At 51.1% G+C, this 15,186-nt stretch overlaps 1 protein-coding gene across 2 annotated transcripts; it reads left to right on the top strand.

Moving 5' to 3' along the window:
• Nucleotides 1–8,043: 8,043 nt before the first annotated feature.
• On the top strand, nt 8,044–14,690 carry CFAP410 (cilia and flagella associated protein 410). Of its 2 annotated transcripts, XM_080409861.1 has the most exons (7): nt 8,047–8,195; nt 8,688–8,706; nt 9,381–9,427; nt 10,220–10,449; nt 11,097–11,268; nt 11,917–12,010; nt 13,610–14,690. In XM_080409861.1, exons 1-7 carry the CDS (start codon nt 8,065–8,067, stop codon nt 13,733–13,735), a joined length of 819 nt encoding a protein of 272 aa, XP_080265987.1. In that variant the 5' UTR covers nt 8,047–8,064; the 3' UTR covers nt 13,736–14,690. The 2 variants fall into 2 exon arrangements, with proteins under 2 accessions (XP_080265986.1, XP_080265987.1); XM_080409860.1 differs by lacking the exon at nt 8,688–8,706 and having other exon boundaries at nt 8,044–8,214.
• The last annotated feature ends 496 nt before the right edge of the window (nt 14,691–15,186 follow it).

Here is a 15,186-nt window from a genome sequence, read left to right as displayed (position 1 = left end):
ATAAATCAACGAAAGAGGAAAGTGAACAGTATTTTCACGGCTTTTGCTGATTTTAAGATAACCACAACTTTTTAAAGGCCACTTTTCAATGGTTTCATCTCAGTGCTTTGCTGGCCTTATAGGACAATTAGTGATACAGTGCACTGTACAAACTCAGAAGCAAGGGTGGAAGGATGTAGTCACGGAAAACACCACCATGTTTATTGAATCACTGAGAACTCAAGCTCAGAAAAATCAGTTTTCCCTATATGCTGCTTGTAACAGATGGGGATGAAGGAATATCCTGTACTAAAGGGGCAGGGAGAGACACCTGACACAACCTGTCAAAGCTGCCTAATATTCAGGAACCTGACATCAAAGTTCTGGGTTGTCTTTAGAAACCATAACGCTCACCCAAAATGTGCAGTAGAGAGTTTAGACTGAAAGCACCTGAACTCTACAGGGAATCTCTTTGGTTCACTTTTGTTGCTGAAAGTTTAATGGCCATTTGTTTTCAAGCCCTTGGTCTAAACTTACAAAGCTAGGCAGTCCTCAACCCTCAAAGAGGGTCTTGTGACTGTAAAAGCCAAATCTTTGCCCAGAACACTTGCTGCAGAACCAAGCATTGATCTGCGGGGTCTGCCCAACCCTCCTTGAGCTCTTGCTCTTCGCCAGCAGAACCAAGGAGATGCCACCGGCGATAAATCAGCTGGAGTTCCTAGGAGCGAGGGCCTCTTGCAGCTCCCCTGTACTGGTGGTGGCAGACACCCCAACGCTCCTGAGAACAGGGCGCAAAGGAAAAAGGGCAGACAATCAGAGACTGCTCTGATCCTTTCTATTCACATTTAAACTTGGTAAACCAAAAGCTACCGAAGCAAACCTACCTTTCAGCAAACGTCTGAGCCCACTGTTCTTGGCCTCTGCAACAGTGACGCAGATGTGTGAAATGATCCCAAGGGGATTATCTCCCTGCTCCCAGAGGCACCCACAGACATAGCCCTTCCTTTCCCTTTGCACAGCGAGTGCGATTGGGTGTAAGAGATGTTTTGTGAGATGTTTTCTTGTCTGTTTGGGCCATTTCCAGATTGCATTTCTACAACGTGAATATGCATTTGTGGGACCCTGACCATGTTCTCCACAACCATATTCCTGTCAGATTTTATAAAAACCACTTGTGAAGTTAAAATAGCAGCCTCACACATGCTACATAATTTTCAGGTGCAACTCATTCCTAAGAAAAGATGTCTCAAAATCTACGAATAGCTGAGGTCATGCACTCTAGTTTCAGAACATGCTTAGATATGACTTCGGTTCAAGCAGTGACTGTCCTCTCTGTGCTCACTTCCATCTGCTCTTTCAGTGGCAAGGTGAGCCGGCGCTCAGGGAAAAAGGTCATTCTTAGCAGGATTGTTTCTCTGATCCCCTTCCAGCAAAAAGCTGCACAAGTGCTTGGTCCGGCACAGCTCTGGGTGGAGCACAGCCAGGGAGAAGGGGTGCAGCAAGATGGTGGTGGGAGCTCACGCCCATGCTGCCACTGAAAAGCTGTCTGAGAAACTGGACTGTCACCCTTGGCAGCAGAACTGTCTAATGCTAGTTCAGTAATTATTTTCGAGCTGGCTTGCTTGCAAATGTTTCTGTGTGCTCTAGTAAACATGTTGGCATGCTCTCCAGGGCGGCGCAGGGGCAAGAAGGGGTGCAGGGAGAGCAAGGAGCTGTCAGGTTGGCTCTGCAGCTGCAGGCATGTTGGAATCAGAATGCACCGCCAAACACCCCCCCCCACCCCCCCATCTTTTCATAACTTCTAGAAGTGCGGGTTATTTCATAGTCTGCAATTCATTAAGCAAATGCCAAAGAATTAGCATGAGTGAGCATCACAATCTGCCTTTTGCATCATAAAGACCTGTTTGTCAAAATAATTTTTCCTCATCTTGCGTTACTCATAGGAGTGGATTTTTCCTTTCCTTTACTCAAATTACATATGGTATCTGTTAGTCATTTGAAGCTGATCAGGGGTGGGTTCATCGTTCTTGCTCAGCAGCCTTAATCAGCACAGGATAAAAAACTTCCCTTTTTGACACACTTTACAGAAGCCATTGCATTTGTACTGTGCCCAGCATGTAAAACTTCCATTAGCACATAATTCATTAATTTGATACAACAGCTGATCAGGAACAGAAAAATATTTTTAAAAACCTATCAAATGTATCAGGTGACTTTCATTCCATCAATCCTGAAAAGAAATCATGCTGGTGGATTTATTAAAAAATATTCAAATGCATGTGAAATCAGGAATTTAAGGAACTCCCACCTTTGTTTTTTCAGTTATTTCCTTCCATGTATTATCTGTTGGAAAAAAGCCCTGAAAATTAACACCAAGTCAATCTCAGCTAGCACAGATGTGGCAAATGCAAAGAGCAGCAGTCCAAACACCACCAAGTCCACCTTACTGCAGCAGCAGCAGGACCTATGGATGGACTTTAGTACTTTGCACAGCTCCAGAATAGCCTAAAGGTTACTACCCAGAGACAATTTTGAAGCAGTAAAAGCAACCCAGTCTGCTCCAGAGACCTGAGCAGTGTAGACACAAGCCACTCTGCTTCTCTTGGGATCAGGTTTGGGGATTATATGTAACTCCTGGTACCGGACAGAGCAAAAGTGCTGTTTGAGAAGCTGTTACAGCAGCGCCTTGCCACAAACAGGTGTTTCTTATTCAGGATTTTTCACTTACTCTTTGTTCTTAATCTTTAATCTTCTCATAAATGTACTTAATCGTCATTTAATCTTTGTTCTTCCATGACACTGACCTCCTCATGGAGTATGTGAGGACACAGCAGGACTGAGAAGTAAAACAACTGGGCTGCAAGGGACATTCTCCCTGCAAAGCAGCATTGTCCTTGACAGATCTGGATGGAGAAGACAGTGCTGGTTAAACTCCCTTTACCTCCTTGTACCCCCTTGTGCTCTTCTCTAGATCCTTCTTAAAATGTAATTTAAAAACCTACCAGATTTGCCACTTGGTTGTGACTTCGAAATCTGGAGTATTACATGTGGCTCTAGGGCTGGTGCTGTAATCCACCCATGTCTGCAATGATCAATAAACCCTTTGGAAGGATATCTCTGCTTTTTTCCCTTTTATCTCTTCCCCAGTACCTGTCATTTTATTCCCCTCTCCCTTGCAGTATGTTGAGTGCAGTTAGTTCACTACAGCTCCTGCTGTGTTTTGGCTTCCTTCGCCCTGCTTCACTAATTTGGTGGGGGTTTTCCATCAGAAAGGAGGAAGGCAAGAAAGAGCTTTCCGAGTCACCTTGAGTCTGATGTTCTGCCCATTTTGCATGTTTTTTGGTCGCTTTATAAGGGAGGGACACTTCATCCTGATCCCTTCAGGCTCCTTCCTGTGAATCTCACAGGATCACACACTCTCCATAAAGAAGTGTAATATTTTACTTTGATTATATGCAAATCAGCAGGATCCCAATTCTCATGTAAATGTATTCATATGATGTCTATTATTGACAGAAGGAATTGATAATAACAGTCCCTACAGAGTACTGTGAACAGTGGAAATTACTTCTTATTTTGGCATTTCAGCTGTAACCAGTGAGTAGCTCTGTCAGCACAGCAAAGCACCAAAATCCAGACTGCAACAGCATGGTCTTGGTATAATGACAGCGTAAAAAACAAAGGAAAGAAATGCCAACAGAGCTCCTGCACCAGAGTGATGAGTTTGAAGGAAGAAGTCTTCCACATAGCTGGTGGCCTTTGTCTCTTCACTCTTAATTTTGTAGTCTGCACAGTAAATTGAATACTTGTTCTACGAGATTGGCTATGAGGACAAGCTGCTCCGATGAGATTAGCTTTTAATAACATAGCAATTTGCTATACAAATAACTTGCAAGTTCTCGATTTAATGCTTTCTATGTTTTAGTTAGCCTGACATGACAAGGATGTAATTTTAAGCTATGGTTTATTGAAGTGGCCTGGTTTGATTTCCTTTTACCGTGGATGGCTGTCTTGAGAATTTGTATTTGTTGGGTTAGATGGGTCTTGGCTGGTGTGAAATCCCTTGTCCTGGTTGGATCACTGGAGCTACGCAGTGTCCCAGGGTGGCCTCAGAAGCACTTGCTGTGGTGTCCATATAGCTCTCCAGTGAAACAGTGCTAGTGCTGGTGGGATCATATGGGAAAATCCCGGTAGGTAGCAGGAGGTTTCCTGGAAGTCCTCTCCAAAGCTCTTTTCCAGAATTTCTGCGGAAGCTGTTCTGTCAACTTGGCGCAAACAGCGACCCAGGTGTGCTTGTCTCCTTCACTGGCTCTGGCAGTGTCTTGTAGCCACTGGTGTTCATCTTGGCTGGCTCTTCAGAGGGGCTGAAGAGGATGCTTCCCACAGAGAAAACTGAGCCTCTTGATGGAGCCTGCATAGGTTTATGGCAGGGGTCCTCAAACTTTTTAACCAGGGGGCTGGCACACAGATAAAGTGGCAGGCAGTCATCCGCAGCTGCTTGGTTTCCCCCCCCAACCCCTGGCGGGGGCAGAGCAGGGGGGTTCTGTAAATACCGGGGGCCGGACTGAGGATCCTGGGGGGCTGTATCTGGCCTGTGGGCTGTAGTTTGAGGACCCCTGGTTTATGGTGACATGCCTGTCTCCATGATGACAAGATTTTTGTATGAGCACTTATGAAACCATAGCATTTCCTGCCAACATCTAAACAGTGATTCTATTCGGTGTTGCTGAGCCCAGAGCAGTGACAGTTGCACAGAAGGAATGTCCTGGGTGGAATAGCTGCTGGAGGGCTGCCATGAGTAAAGCATCCTCTGAACCACGACGTCATGGTCAAGCTTGCTATGATGCTATGTTACGCTGGAGCAGTTACGGGAACAACCTGTTGCCCGGAGACAACTGTTGAGACATTTTAAACAGTGGACCTTTCCCAAGAACACCCCAGTGGCTGCCCTGAAGGCGTTGCTTGCCCTTCCCTGCTACACACTGCATGGGAGAGGAGGAGCACAGCCCATCTCCAGGGGTGCTGACAATCCCTCTCATGATACCAGGAGGGTAACAAAGGTTCTTTGAATGCCTTCTCCAAATCCATCCTGCTCCTTCTGCCCCATTTTAACAGCTCTTCCTAACCAGGATGGTGCTTGGTAGGGATCAGCTTCTGGGCTACATAAAACTGCTGTCAGCAGATAGCACCGTTTCAAGTGGGGCAGCACCAAGAGAGGTGGCTCTGGTTGCCCTCCCAGCTGCAGCAGTGAGGCTGCTTACTACCAAGGCTCAACAAGAGTGTGTCCATACAGGCACTGCCGTCGGCACGGGGATGTTAGCGACTACCGCCGTGGCCAACAGAGGAGGCAACCGCTGATAACTTTATGGCACTCAGCCCGTAGGTGATGGTGGTGACAAGCAGGAAGAGTGGTGTGGAGGTGTGACTGCTACCAGCAGCAGTGGCAGGTGCTGATCCTGGCAGAAACAGTGACACTTGGGATTACTGCCAGCAGCACTTATCATCATCATCAGTGGCAGCTCCCAGCTCCTCCAAATTCCCTTTGCCATGACTCACATGCTGACAGCAATCCCATAGCACATCGAGGGAAGGTTTGGTTTAGTAGCCAGGATGCTCAGGGGTTCAAACACTTCTTTCTGAAGCTGTTGTGGGCATTGCAAGTAAGTCCTGAAACCCTGGAGGAATCACAGGCCACAGCAAAAGCTATTGATCGTAAGTGAGAGCTTTTCTGATATGAGAAAATACACACAATTACATGAAAGCAATGCCTTTCCTGGACCCTCCACAAAGCAATAATTAAATGAATAATAATAGGTGCATTATATAAAACACTGATATAGAGCTGGAAAGAGAACGTGTAACTACCATGTAGTGCAGACCAAACTGAAAATACCCTAGATTTCAGCCCACGTGAATGAAGAGCTTTTTGCTGTCTTGCATACAGACCTGAGAAGCGAGCACAGCCCACCACCAGGAATGAAGGGGCAAGTTGAACCTCATCGTGGCAGAGTATGAGACAAGCCAAGAGGCTGGGGAGCTCATAGGGGCAAGATTCAGTCCCTGCACTGGAGCCTTGTAGGATCTGCTAGGTGACACTGCAAGGCCACAAGTGGGACATGGACACCCCAGATTGTAGGTGATGCTCCGCAGCCTTATGAGGCCATGTGGTCCCAGACATCAGCGGTCCTTTTGTTCTTCTCTCCAGGCCACTACTTTACTGCACTTTACAAGTCTATATGCATTAATTATTTAAGCTCTCTTCTTTTTAAAAGACCCAGGAGGACTGTTGCCTGAGATTATTGTTGATACTACTTGTAGTATTAAACAGAGAGTTAAGATTTTATTGAATTAACTTGAATGAAACAATCTTTTGTGCATGTTTCAGTGGCAGGAGAGATGTCCGAGCAGACAAGAGGAAGATGTGTATGCTTGAACAGACTGAAGTGTACACTTGTCAGTAAGATGAGTACAAAAATCTCTCTGTGGCACCTAGAGAAGATTCCTTAATCTACTTAGCCTGTTTCAGGGACAGGCTTCGCTGCCAACAGTACAGCGAAGCATGGCTGGGGCTGGGCTTGTGCCACCGGGCAGCTGAAAACGTGCTCGGGTTTTTCCATATTCCACTGGAAGTGAAAGCAGCCCGGGATTTGGAGAACAAAAGTACTGCAAAGCAGTGTACATTGCTGTTCCTCCCGTGACACCGAGGATTCAGATCCTGCAGCTGCCTTCACTGACACATGGCCCAGGCAGCCAAATCCTGTCTCAGAAGCCACCTCATGCCAGCTGGCCTGTGAACAGCTGCAACACAGAAAAGTCAAGAACTCCAAAAATTGCTTCAGCTGCCTCCAAGCGCTTTATATGCAGCTCTAAAAGCCTCTGTGCAACACCTGTGCACTGGATTTCCAGCCTGAGGTCCTGGCTAGCTCTCCATGGGTGTGATGGCAGCCCAGTGCTGAGAGACAGAAGAAAATGCAGAGGGATGATCTGCCTGACCTGCTTATCCCACATTTTTCCTCAAAAGTGCATGTCCATTGGTCCCAATAAATGCATCTTTTGGCCCCCTGCTTATCCAGAAGCGTGGCGGTAAGGAAGGTTGGGAGCTCAGTGCCACCCATGTCCCCTCCCCACCATGAGGCCATCCCCACCACCACCACAACAGAGGGTTCAGTTCCAACGTATTTGAAGTGCTGCACCAAAACACCAGTGCAAACAACTAAAAACCACCAGCCCCCATTCCTGCAGTGGTTTCTGTTGCTGAGTAAGGCTGAAACACACAGAAAAACATCGGGAAATTCTGCATTAACCCTTTCTTTTGGACTGTCAGTCCTTGCTAACCACACTGCTTCTTCAGGCCTCTTCATTCCAGCCATCCCAGTTCAACCTGTGTTTTCGCCCCCCAGGTAGAAGATGGCAGCACAACACAGCAATTTTACCCCAAAACATGAGAGCAGGAGAGGCCTTGCAGCTCCTGGTGCTGATGCAGTCAGCAGTGCTACCTGAGTTTCTATACGTTAACATACAAGGTGGTGTAAAAATACGTGGAGGTATGTATTTCATTTATGCGCCCTTGATATATACATATATAGTGGGGTATATATGTATTCTATGTGTGCACAGGTATATATACTTATGTGTAAAGTTAGATATAAATATATATACTGTAAATGTGTAGCTATATGTACGCAATATTCCCTAATTAACATGCAATGAAATTAGTAATACAATTTGCACGTAACTATTAAGTAATTAAGTAAAACTGTGCCTCAGGGGGCTGCAGGGCAGCCAGCTGCTGCGGGCAGCCCCAGCGGCCACAGCCCGAGCACAGCCGGGTACCGGAGGAGAACTGCCCCGGCCCGGCCCTGCCCTGCCCGGCCTCCTCGGCCCTGCCCGGCCCTGCCCAGCCCGGCCTGCTCTGCCCGGCCTGCCCTACCCTGCGCAGCCCAGCCTACCCTACCCTGCCCTGCCCGGCCTGCCCTGCCCTGCCCGGCCCCCAGCCCAGGCTGCTGGTGGGAGGCCGGCCAGTGCCCCGCGGGGCTCCGGTGCCAAGGCCCGTCCCGCCCCGGCCGGGAGGAGCCTACGCGGGGGATGGGTCCCGCCCCCGGCGATGGCGGCGGCGCCGCGGCCCGGCCCGGCCCGGCCATGAGGCTGACGCGGGCGGCCGTGCTGGCGCGGGCCAAGGCGGCCGCGCTCGATGGCGTCCGCCGCCTCAACTGCTGGTGGGCGCCGGCGGGGGGGGTCCGGGGCCGGGCGGGAGGCGGGCCGGGACGCGCAGTCGGGCCCACGGCGGCAGCCGGCCCGGGGAGACGGGCAGGCCTGGGCCACAGGGAGCAGGCAGGGCTGGGGGGGAACGGGGGATGACGGGCCGGGCGGGGGGGCCAGGCAAGGATGGGGGGCCAGGCAGGGATGGGGGGCCAGGCAGGGATGGGGGCCAGGCAGGGATTGGGGGGGCAGGCAGGGATTGGGGGGGCAGGCAGGGATTGGGGGGGCAGGCAGGGATGGGGTAGGGAGGGATGGGGGAGGGAGGCAGGCAGGGATGGGGGGGCAGGCAGGGCTGGGGGGCAGGCAGGGCTGGGGGGGCAGGCGGCCTGCGAAGGGGTGAACAAGGAGGCCCGTGGTGGGGCTGGGCCGGGGCTGTGCAGCCCCGGCCTGGGGGCAGCAGGTGGGGGCTGGGCCCTGCCGTGCCGGTGACCCCTGCTCTCCTCCCGCAGGGGCAGCCACCTGACCGATGTAAGTACGGCGCAGCGCTCCCGGGCCCGGGCGGCCGTGGTGGACCCCAGCCCGCACCCCGCCGGAGGGAAGCCTGAGCCAGCAGCCGGTGTGGGGAGAGGATGGGGTTGACGGGGCGCTGAGGAGGGCGCAGGCCTGGGTTTGGGCTGGCCCGGTGCCAGTGAGCTGCAGTGCTTTTCAGAATTGATTAGCATCTCATAGGAAAAAAAAAAAGAAATAAAAACGATTGGTGGTGTTTTGAGAGAGCACTTGGAAAATTCCACTCTGAGGTCCTGTGCAGACCCCCAGAGAGTGGGACCCTGAGTCCTGCGTCATTTGTTTGGGACTTCGGATGGCGTGCCCTTGTTAGGAGAGGGCTGTCTGGCGTAGGAGGGATCCTCTCCTGTGTCTGGTGGCTGGAAAACCAGCACAGAGACTGCGGAGTTGCTGGAGCAGAAGAGCAACGTGATGCTGGTGTCTGTGCTTCCACTGCTGGGCAGAGAGGGTGGAGGAGCTGCTGACTCTGCACTGACCATGGCAACAAATCTCTCTGGTGGTGTTAAGCTTGGGTTAGACTCAAGCAAACCCAAACTGCTGTTTTGCTTTTATCTTCCCCGTGTGTGATTTTAAATTGCTTTTATTTGTATTTGTTTTCTGGGAGTGTCAAATTGCTGTTTCTGTCTCTTTCTGCACAGATATCGATATGCCGGGATTTGCCCAACATTGAGGTGATCACGTTCAGGTGAATGACAGACTGCCAGCTTTGGAGAGGGCAGGGGAGATGGCCTTTCTCGTGGGGCTGTGGCTTGTCCCTTGGTTTCTTACCACTTTTCTGTGGTTGTGCATCTGAGCTGCCTGGCTCTTCATGCCCGATTTCTCAAGCAGCAGAGATGCAGAAATGATTATTCTTCTGCTGGTTCCTATGCACGTTTCCCTTTGCTGCTCAAGAAAATAATCTCTGTTTTGAGAAGTGTTATAAACCTCTTAGGATTGTTGCTCCCCAAGTCCTATTCCGTAGTTTGGATGGGGATCTTCTGGGCCTCTGCATGGGGCCAGTTTGCAGAATGCTTGTTGAAATGCTTCATGGACCTCACAGAGCTTTTAATTTCTGTAAGCCTCCCCCTAACACACCTGCGCTGGGGATCCCACGGACCCAGTGCTGTCTGTGAATCTGAGCTTTTTCGCTTGGGAATCTTATATGGGTTCTCCTTCAGCGAGTCTGAGGAACTGCTACAGAAACGTGTGCAGGTGCGACAGGTGTTAGGGGGAAGCAGAGGCTGTTCATCATCAGGAGAGAGGAGAGCCTGCTTTTTTAATTCTTTCCCCTGTTTAAAACGATGAAATGCTATAAGCCCACTGAATGTCTGTTGCCATGCTGTGGCACGGTGAGGTGCCACGGTGAGACTCCTCAGTGAAACTGTTGCAGGAAAGGGGGCTGGAAAGCCACTGCGCTACAGGGTCTGTGCTGCCACCTAAACAGTACAGCAAGGGAGGGGTGGGCTTGCTGGTCTCTGACCCTACTGTCTCTCTTCAGCGTGAATGGCATCTCAGACCTCGAGCCGCTGAATCAGTGCCAGAATCTGAGTGAACTCTATCTGAGGAAGAACAACATTACAAGCCTAAATGAGCTCTTCTACCTCAAAAACCTACCCCGGCTGAGGGTCCTGTGGCTGTCTGAAAATCCCTGTTGTGGGTCAGACCCCCACCGCTACCGAATGACGGTGCTGCGTAACCTACCCAGCCTGCAGAAGCTTGATAACCAAGGTGGGTGCTTGCAGGTAAAGGGACAACCCCAAGCTACAGGCAGGGCGACGTGGAAACCGGTAACGTGTTGGTTCCTCTCTTTAAGGCATCCTTTGACTCTTCCTTGAGTCAGGATGTGTTAGAGGTTGAGCATCCCTTCTGCAAGATCCACCGCTTCTGTTTTCTCCTTTCCCTTCCCTGCAGCACCAGAGTTAACACCAGCAGGACTAAAAGCCTCATTGTAGCGGAGATGGTGCCACTAATTAGTGGTTTTTTAGAACTCTTTGCTGTGGCAAAACAAAGATTCTGTAATTGGATCTGCTGTCATTAAAAAAAAAAAAAAAAAAAAAAAAAGAGAAGCTTTTCCATCTGGTAGCAGTAATTTGGTAGCTTTTGGAGCCTTCTCCAGAGACAAGAGATAACAAAGCATGTTTGCGTCCCTCCCTGATACCTTTCTGACTTTGTGAGACGGGTGACAGCTGCCAGTGTCCTCCTTTGCGGGTTTTGCTGCAGGAGGAGGATGAAAGCAAAAGGCCAGTACAAAGGACACTTTTTGGCCCAGACCCCAGTGATGTAGCTCTGTAGCAGCAGTACCTGCCCTGTTACAGCTGCTGTGTTCCTGGGCTGCTGGAGCTTGTTGCAGCAGGCTTTTGTTTTGGTTTTTGCAGCTGTGACAGAGGAAGAACTGTCCCAGGCCCTGGTTGATGGTGAGGAGATCACGGCCCCACCAGCTAGGAGGAATGTGGAAAACGGCTGCCCTGAGTCCACTGTATCTAGTGCTGCTGAATCCACAACAGAGACTGAGAGTGAACTGCTGAACTTCAGTCTGGAGGAGACAAAGTGAGGGCTTGCTCGTGAGCTGTTAGGATTTCTGGGCTGAACTCGCATGTGGCATGAAAGGACCCTGCCAGCCAACCCTGATATTCCGTGGGCCAGGCCTGCGGCTGGCACAGATTCCTGTTGTTCCAGTTACCGTGGTGGAGCTGTGCTGGTTTAATAGCACTTGTGGGTCTGGTTCTGTATCTGCAAAACAGGCTCTTCTTCTGTAGGTGGGTACTTACTCTCGAGTGTCAGCTGCATGTGCGGACAGAGATGGATCCTCTCTGAAGCGTGAGCCCCAGTCCATTCCTGCTTATCTCTGCTTCTGCAACATGCTTTGGCGCATGTCAGCGCTGCGGCATGTGTTGTTCCAGTGCACTGTCACACGGTCTGCAGTCCCAGCTAGTGTCAGGCACAGGAGTCTGTTGCCCCAGGTGGGGGTGCAAGCAGACTCCTTGTGGCGGCATCCTCATTTATATTTTATAGCTGTGACGTTCTTGCTTCACATGGGAATTTTGCTTGGGGTGTTGTGGTGTGTGAATAGATGTGCCTCGAGTCCTTCAGCTGGATATTTCTTGCGTGGTTGCCCATGATTAGAAAGGATTCACCTGGCAGTGTAAGGTTCTCCCAGCTGGTCATAATAACGTTTGCTCTTCTTCCCCTTCTTAGCAAAATTCGAGAGGAGCTTGGTATGAAGCCTGTTCCCAGGGATAAATTTTCCTCCTTTTCACCTCGAGGGACAGACTGCAGCTGCAAGAAGAGAGTGAGTATCTTTTAAAGACCAAATTGCTTTTCATTGTGTGCAGCTCTGGGCCCCCCCATTTCAGAAGGATGTTCAGGTGCTTGAATGCGTCTGGAGGAGGGCAGCGAGCTGGTGACAGGGCTGGAAGGTGTGTCCTGTGAGGAGTGGCCGAGGGACCTGGGCTTGTCTAATTTCAGGGGGAAAGGAGGCTGAGGGGCAACCTCATCGCTGTCTGCAGCTTCCTGAGGAGGGGACATGGAGAGGGAGGTGCTGAGCTCTCCTCCCTGGGATCTGGTGACAGGACACACAGGAATGGCTCAAAGCTGCACCTGGGAGGTTCAGACTGGACATTAGGAAGCATTTCTTCACCAGGAGGGTGGTCACACCCTGTAGACATGTCCCAAGCCTGTCACGTGTTTAAGAAGCATTTGGACAATGCCCTTAATATGCTTTAACTTTTGGTCAGCCCTGAAGCAGACAGGTCATCAGTTGGACTAGGTGATCTTTGTAGGTCCATTCCAACTGAAAATACTCCATTCTCTTCTATCTTTAAGACATCATGCAATATAAAGAAAGCCCAGTGGAGTTTGTCCTCTTGGTCTGTCTGCACACAAGCTCACGTGTGCCCCTTCACTGGGGTTGTGCTAGGAACACGTGCTGGATGGGCAGCAGCTGAAATGCAGCTGGCAGACTGTCGGCCTAGGGGGAGGTTGCTTCATTGAGAGCTTAGGTGGTTCCTCAGCCCCTTCCGTGGTGTAGCCTTGGATGAACTTCATGGATCTTGGTTGTTCGGCTGGGAATTGCTGTCTGTTGGGCTGAGCGCCATCACTTCAATTGATGCAGGGAGGCCAAAGTGAGATCTAGACCACGTTCTGCCTCATTCTGATGTTAGTTGCCTGCGATCTCTGTTCACGTTTTATGCGTGAACACTTGAGTGAATCACTTTGCAGCATCATGAGTAGTACCCACGGGCTTTGGCCTTCAGGAAAAGAAAACATTAAAGGGGAAATGGCCACAGATTGCAGCAGGGGAGGTTCGTGTTGGATGTTAGAAAAAATATTTTCCCTAGAAGCACAGTTATTTAGGAGGCTGCAGAATGTCTCCCTGGAGTTTTGCAAGACATGGTTTGACAGAGCCATGGTCTGGTGCTGGCAGTAGTCCTGTGTCAGTGTGGGGGCTGGGCTGAAGGCCTTCAAGCGTTCCTCCCAGCTTACGCTTTCACAATTCTACAGGCTCTTCTTATTCCTCAGATCAGAAGGTTCCTGTCCTTTCCCATCCTACATGTAGTCACGCTGGAGAGAGAGGGCGGCTGCTCTTGTACTCTTGTATGCGCCTTTCCTCACAGAAGCCCGTGGCGGGGAGCCAGAGGCATGCAGGCAGTCGGTGCAGGACTGGGCGGATGGGTTTGTCCTGCATTCCAGTTCACCTCCTGACACGTCTCTGCCCGTGTTTGCCCCGAGGGCTTGGTTGTTCTGTCCCTGTAGCTGCAGGTGGCTGTTGCAAATGGCCGGCTGTGGTGGTGGTGGTGTTCCTAGAAAGAGCAGCTTTGAAAATCAAGTGTCTTTTTCTGGGCTGGTGTTAACATGCTTGTGTAAAGCATTGTCTTTCTCGTCCCGACAGAACAATGTCCTGAATGCCATCCTGCTTCTCATGAAGGAACTGGACACGGAGGGTCTGGAGATAGTCCAGCAGACGGTGGGGAGGAGGCTGCAGGCGTTTCGGAAGAAGGAGCTGCAGGAGGAGTGACAGTGCCCATTACAAACCTCCCCGGAGCACCAGCCAGCCCCAGCCCCGCAGCGCCGTTCTGCCCACACATGCCTGGCTGCAGCCAAAGCCTCTGTGTTTCCCGCTGTGTTTCCCCTGCGGAGGGGCTGGAACGGGGTGCTGCTGGCTGCCCCTGCCCCGTAGCTCCCGACATCACCCCCAGCTGTGTATGTTACACTGGGGCGGGCAGCACCTGACCTGGCTTGCGGGAGCTTTCCTGCTTGTGTAACAGGCTCAGTTAACGTTTGTGTCTCATGTCACTGGGGCTGTTTGATGGGAGCTGCCGGTAAATCAGCAAAGCAAAAGCGAGCGGGGCCGCAGTGAGAGGTGCTGCTGTGCTGCGCGATCGAAGGGGGCTCGGCAAAGCCTGCTGCCAGCTAGAAAGGTCACTGCTTGTCAGTGGCTCCCTGTCAGACTAACCGGCAGCCAGCCCCTGTGTGTTTGCAGGCTCTGAAGGCAGTTTCTACCACAGAGTTTGTTTTGTGAAGTCTGTCGGGGAGATGCTGCCTGAAATGATCACCCAGAACTGTCTGGTGCAGATTGTGAAGGTCAATGTCAAATTCCTAATTTACATTCAACTCATGACTTCTGGTCCTTGTTAGTGCATGTAGCACCTGACTTGGCGGTCAGGCGGACCAAAGAAAAGCTCGGTGCAGCCTAGGTGAAACAAATTACTCTCTCCTAGATCCTGAATGCTCAGCTGTACTCTCACCCCCACATGCCCCTGTAGGCATCTTAAGGAAACAACGTTAGAATAAAACGCCCCTGTGCGTTTTTAGGAGAAAACAAGCCAAGCGTTACTGTCAGGTTTGCGCAGGCATCGAGGGTGGCATTTCTGTGTAACTGAAAAAGCTGCATTTACTAAGATTTTGTAGAGCCGCTAAATACAAATGAAAATGTTGTGACATACCAAATAAAACCAATTATCCCTCTCGGACGTGTAGGCTGTGTCTGGGGTTCAGCAAACATAGCGAGAACAACTGACTCTGGGCATTGCTCCATTATGTCTGGTTCATGGCTTGCATTGTTAGCCCTGCGGAGCAGGAGCAGCGCTGTGGGACCCTGCGTCTTCCCGCTTCACTGGACCCGTGAAAGGGCTCGCCCGCCCCCGCTGCTGGTTGATTCTGCACCGAGCTGCTGCAGGGGCTGCTCTTCAAAGGGACCGTGCTATTTGGGAACCTTGCAGCCACAAGTCAACGCCGAGTGCAGGAAGAGGCAGCGGGCAAAGCTCACTTGCTCATGGCAGAGGCACAAAGCCCACCCAGGCCAGGCGATGGCCTCCGAGGCACAGGACGCGGCCCCTCTGTGCCGCTTGGCTGCAGACCCCGGCCCTGTGTGAGGTGGGGTGGCGTGTCCGCATCCCTGCTACCCCACTTTGTACGGGGGTCCGAGCACCCGTGCGCCGGGTCACGCTGCTGTGAGGAACGCTCCTC

Source organism: Falco punctatus (assembly GCF_963210335.1).
Source record: "Falco punctatus genome assembly, chromosome: 13".
In the NCBI taxonomy this organism is placed as follows: domain Eukaryota; kingdom Metazoa; phylum Chordata; class Aves; order Falconiformes; family Falconidae; genus Falco; species Falco punctatus.
This window is presented reverse-complemented; position numbering and strand designations above follow the sequence as displayed.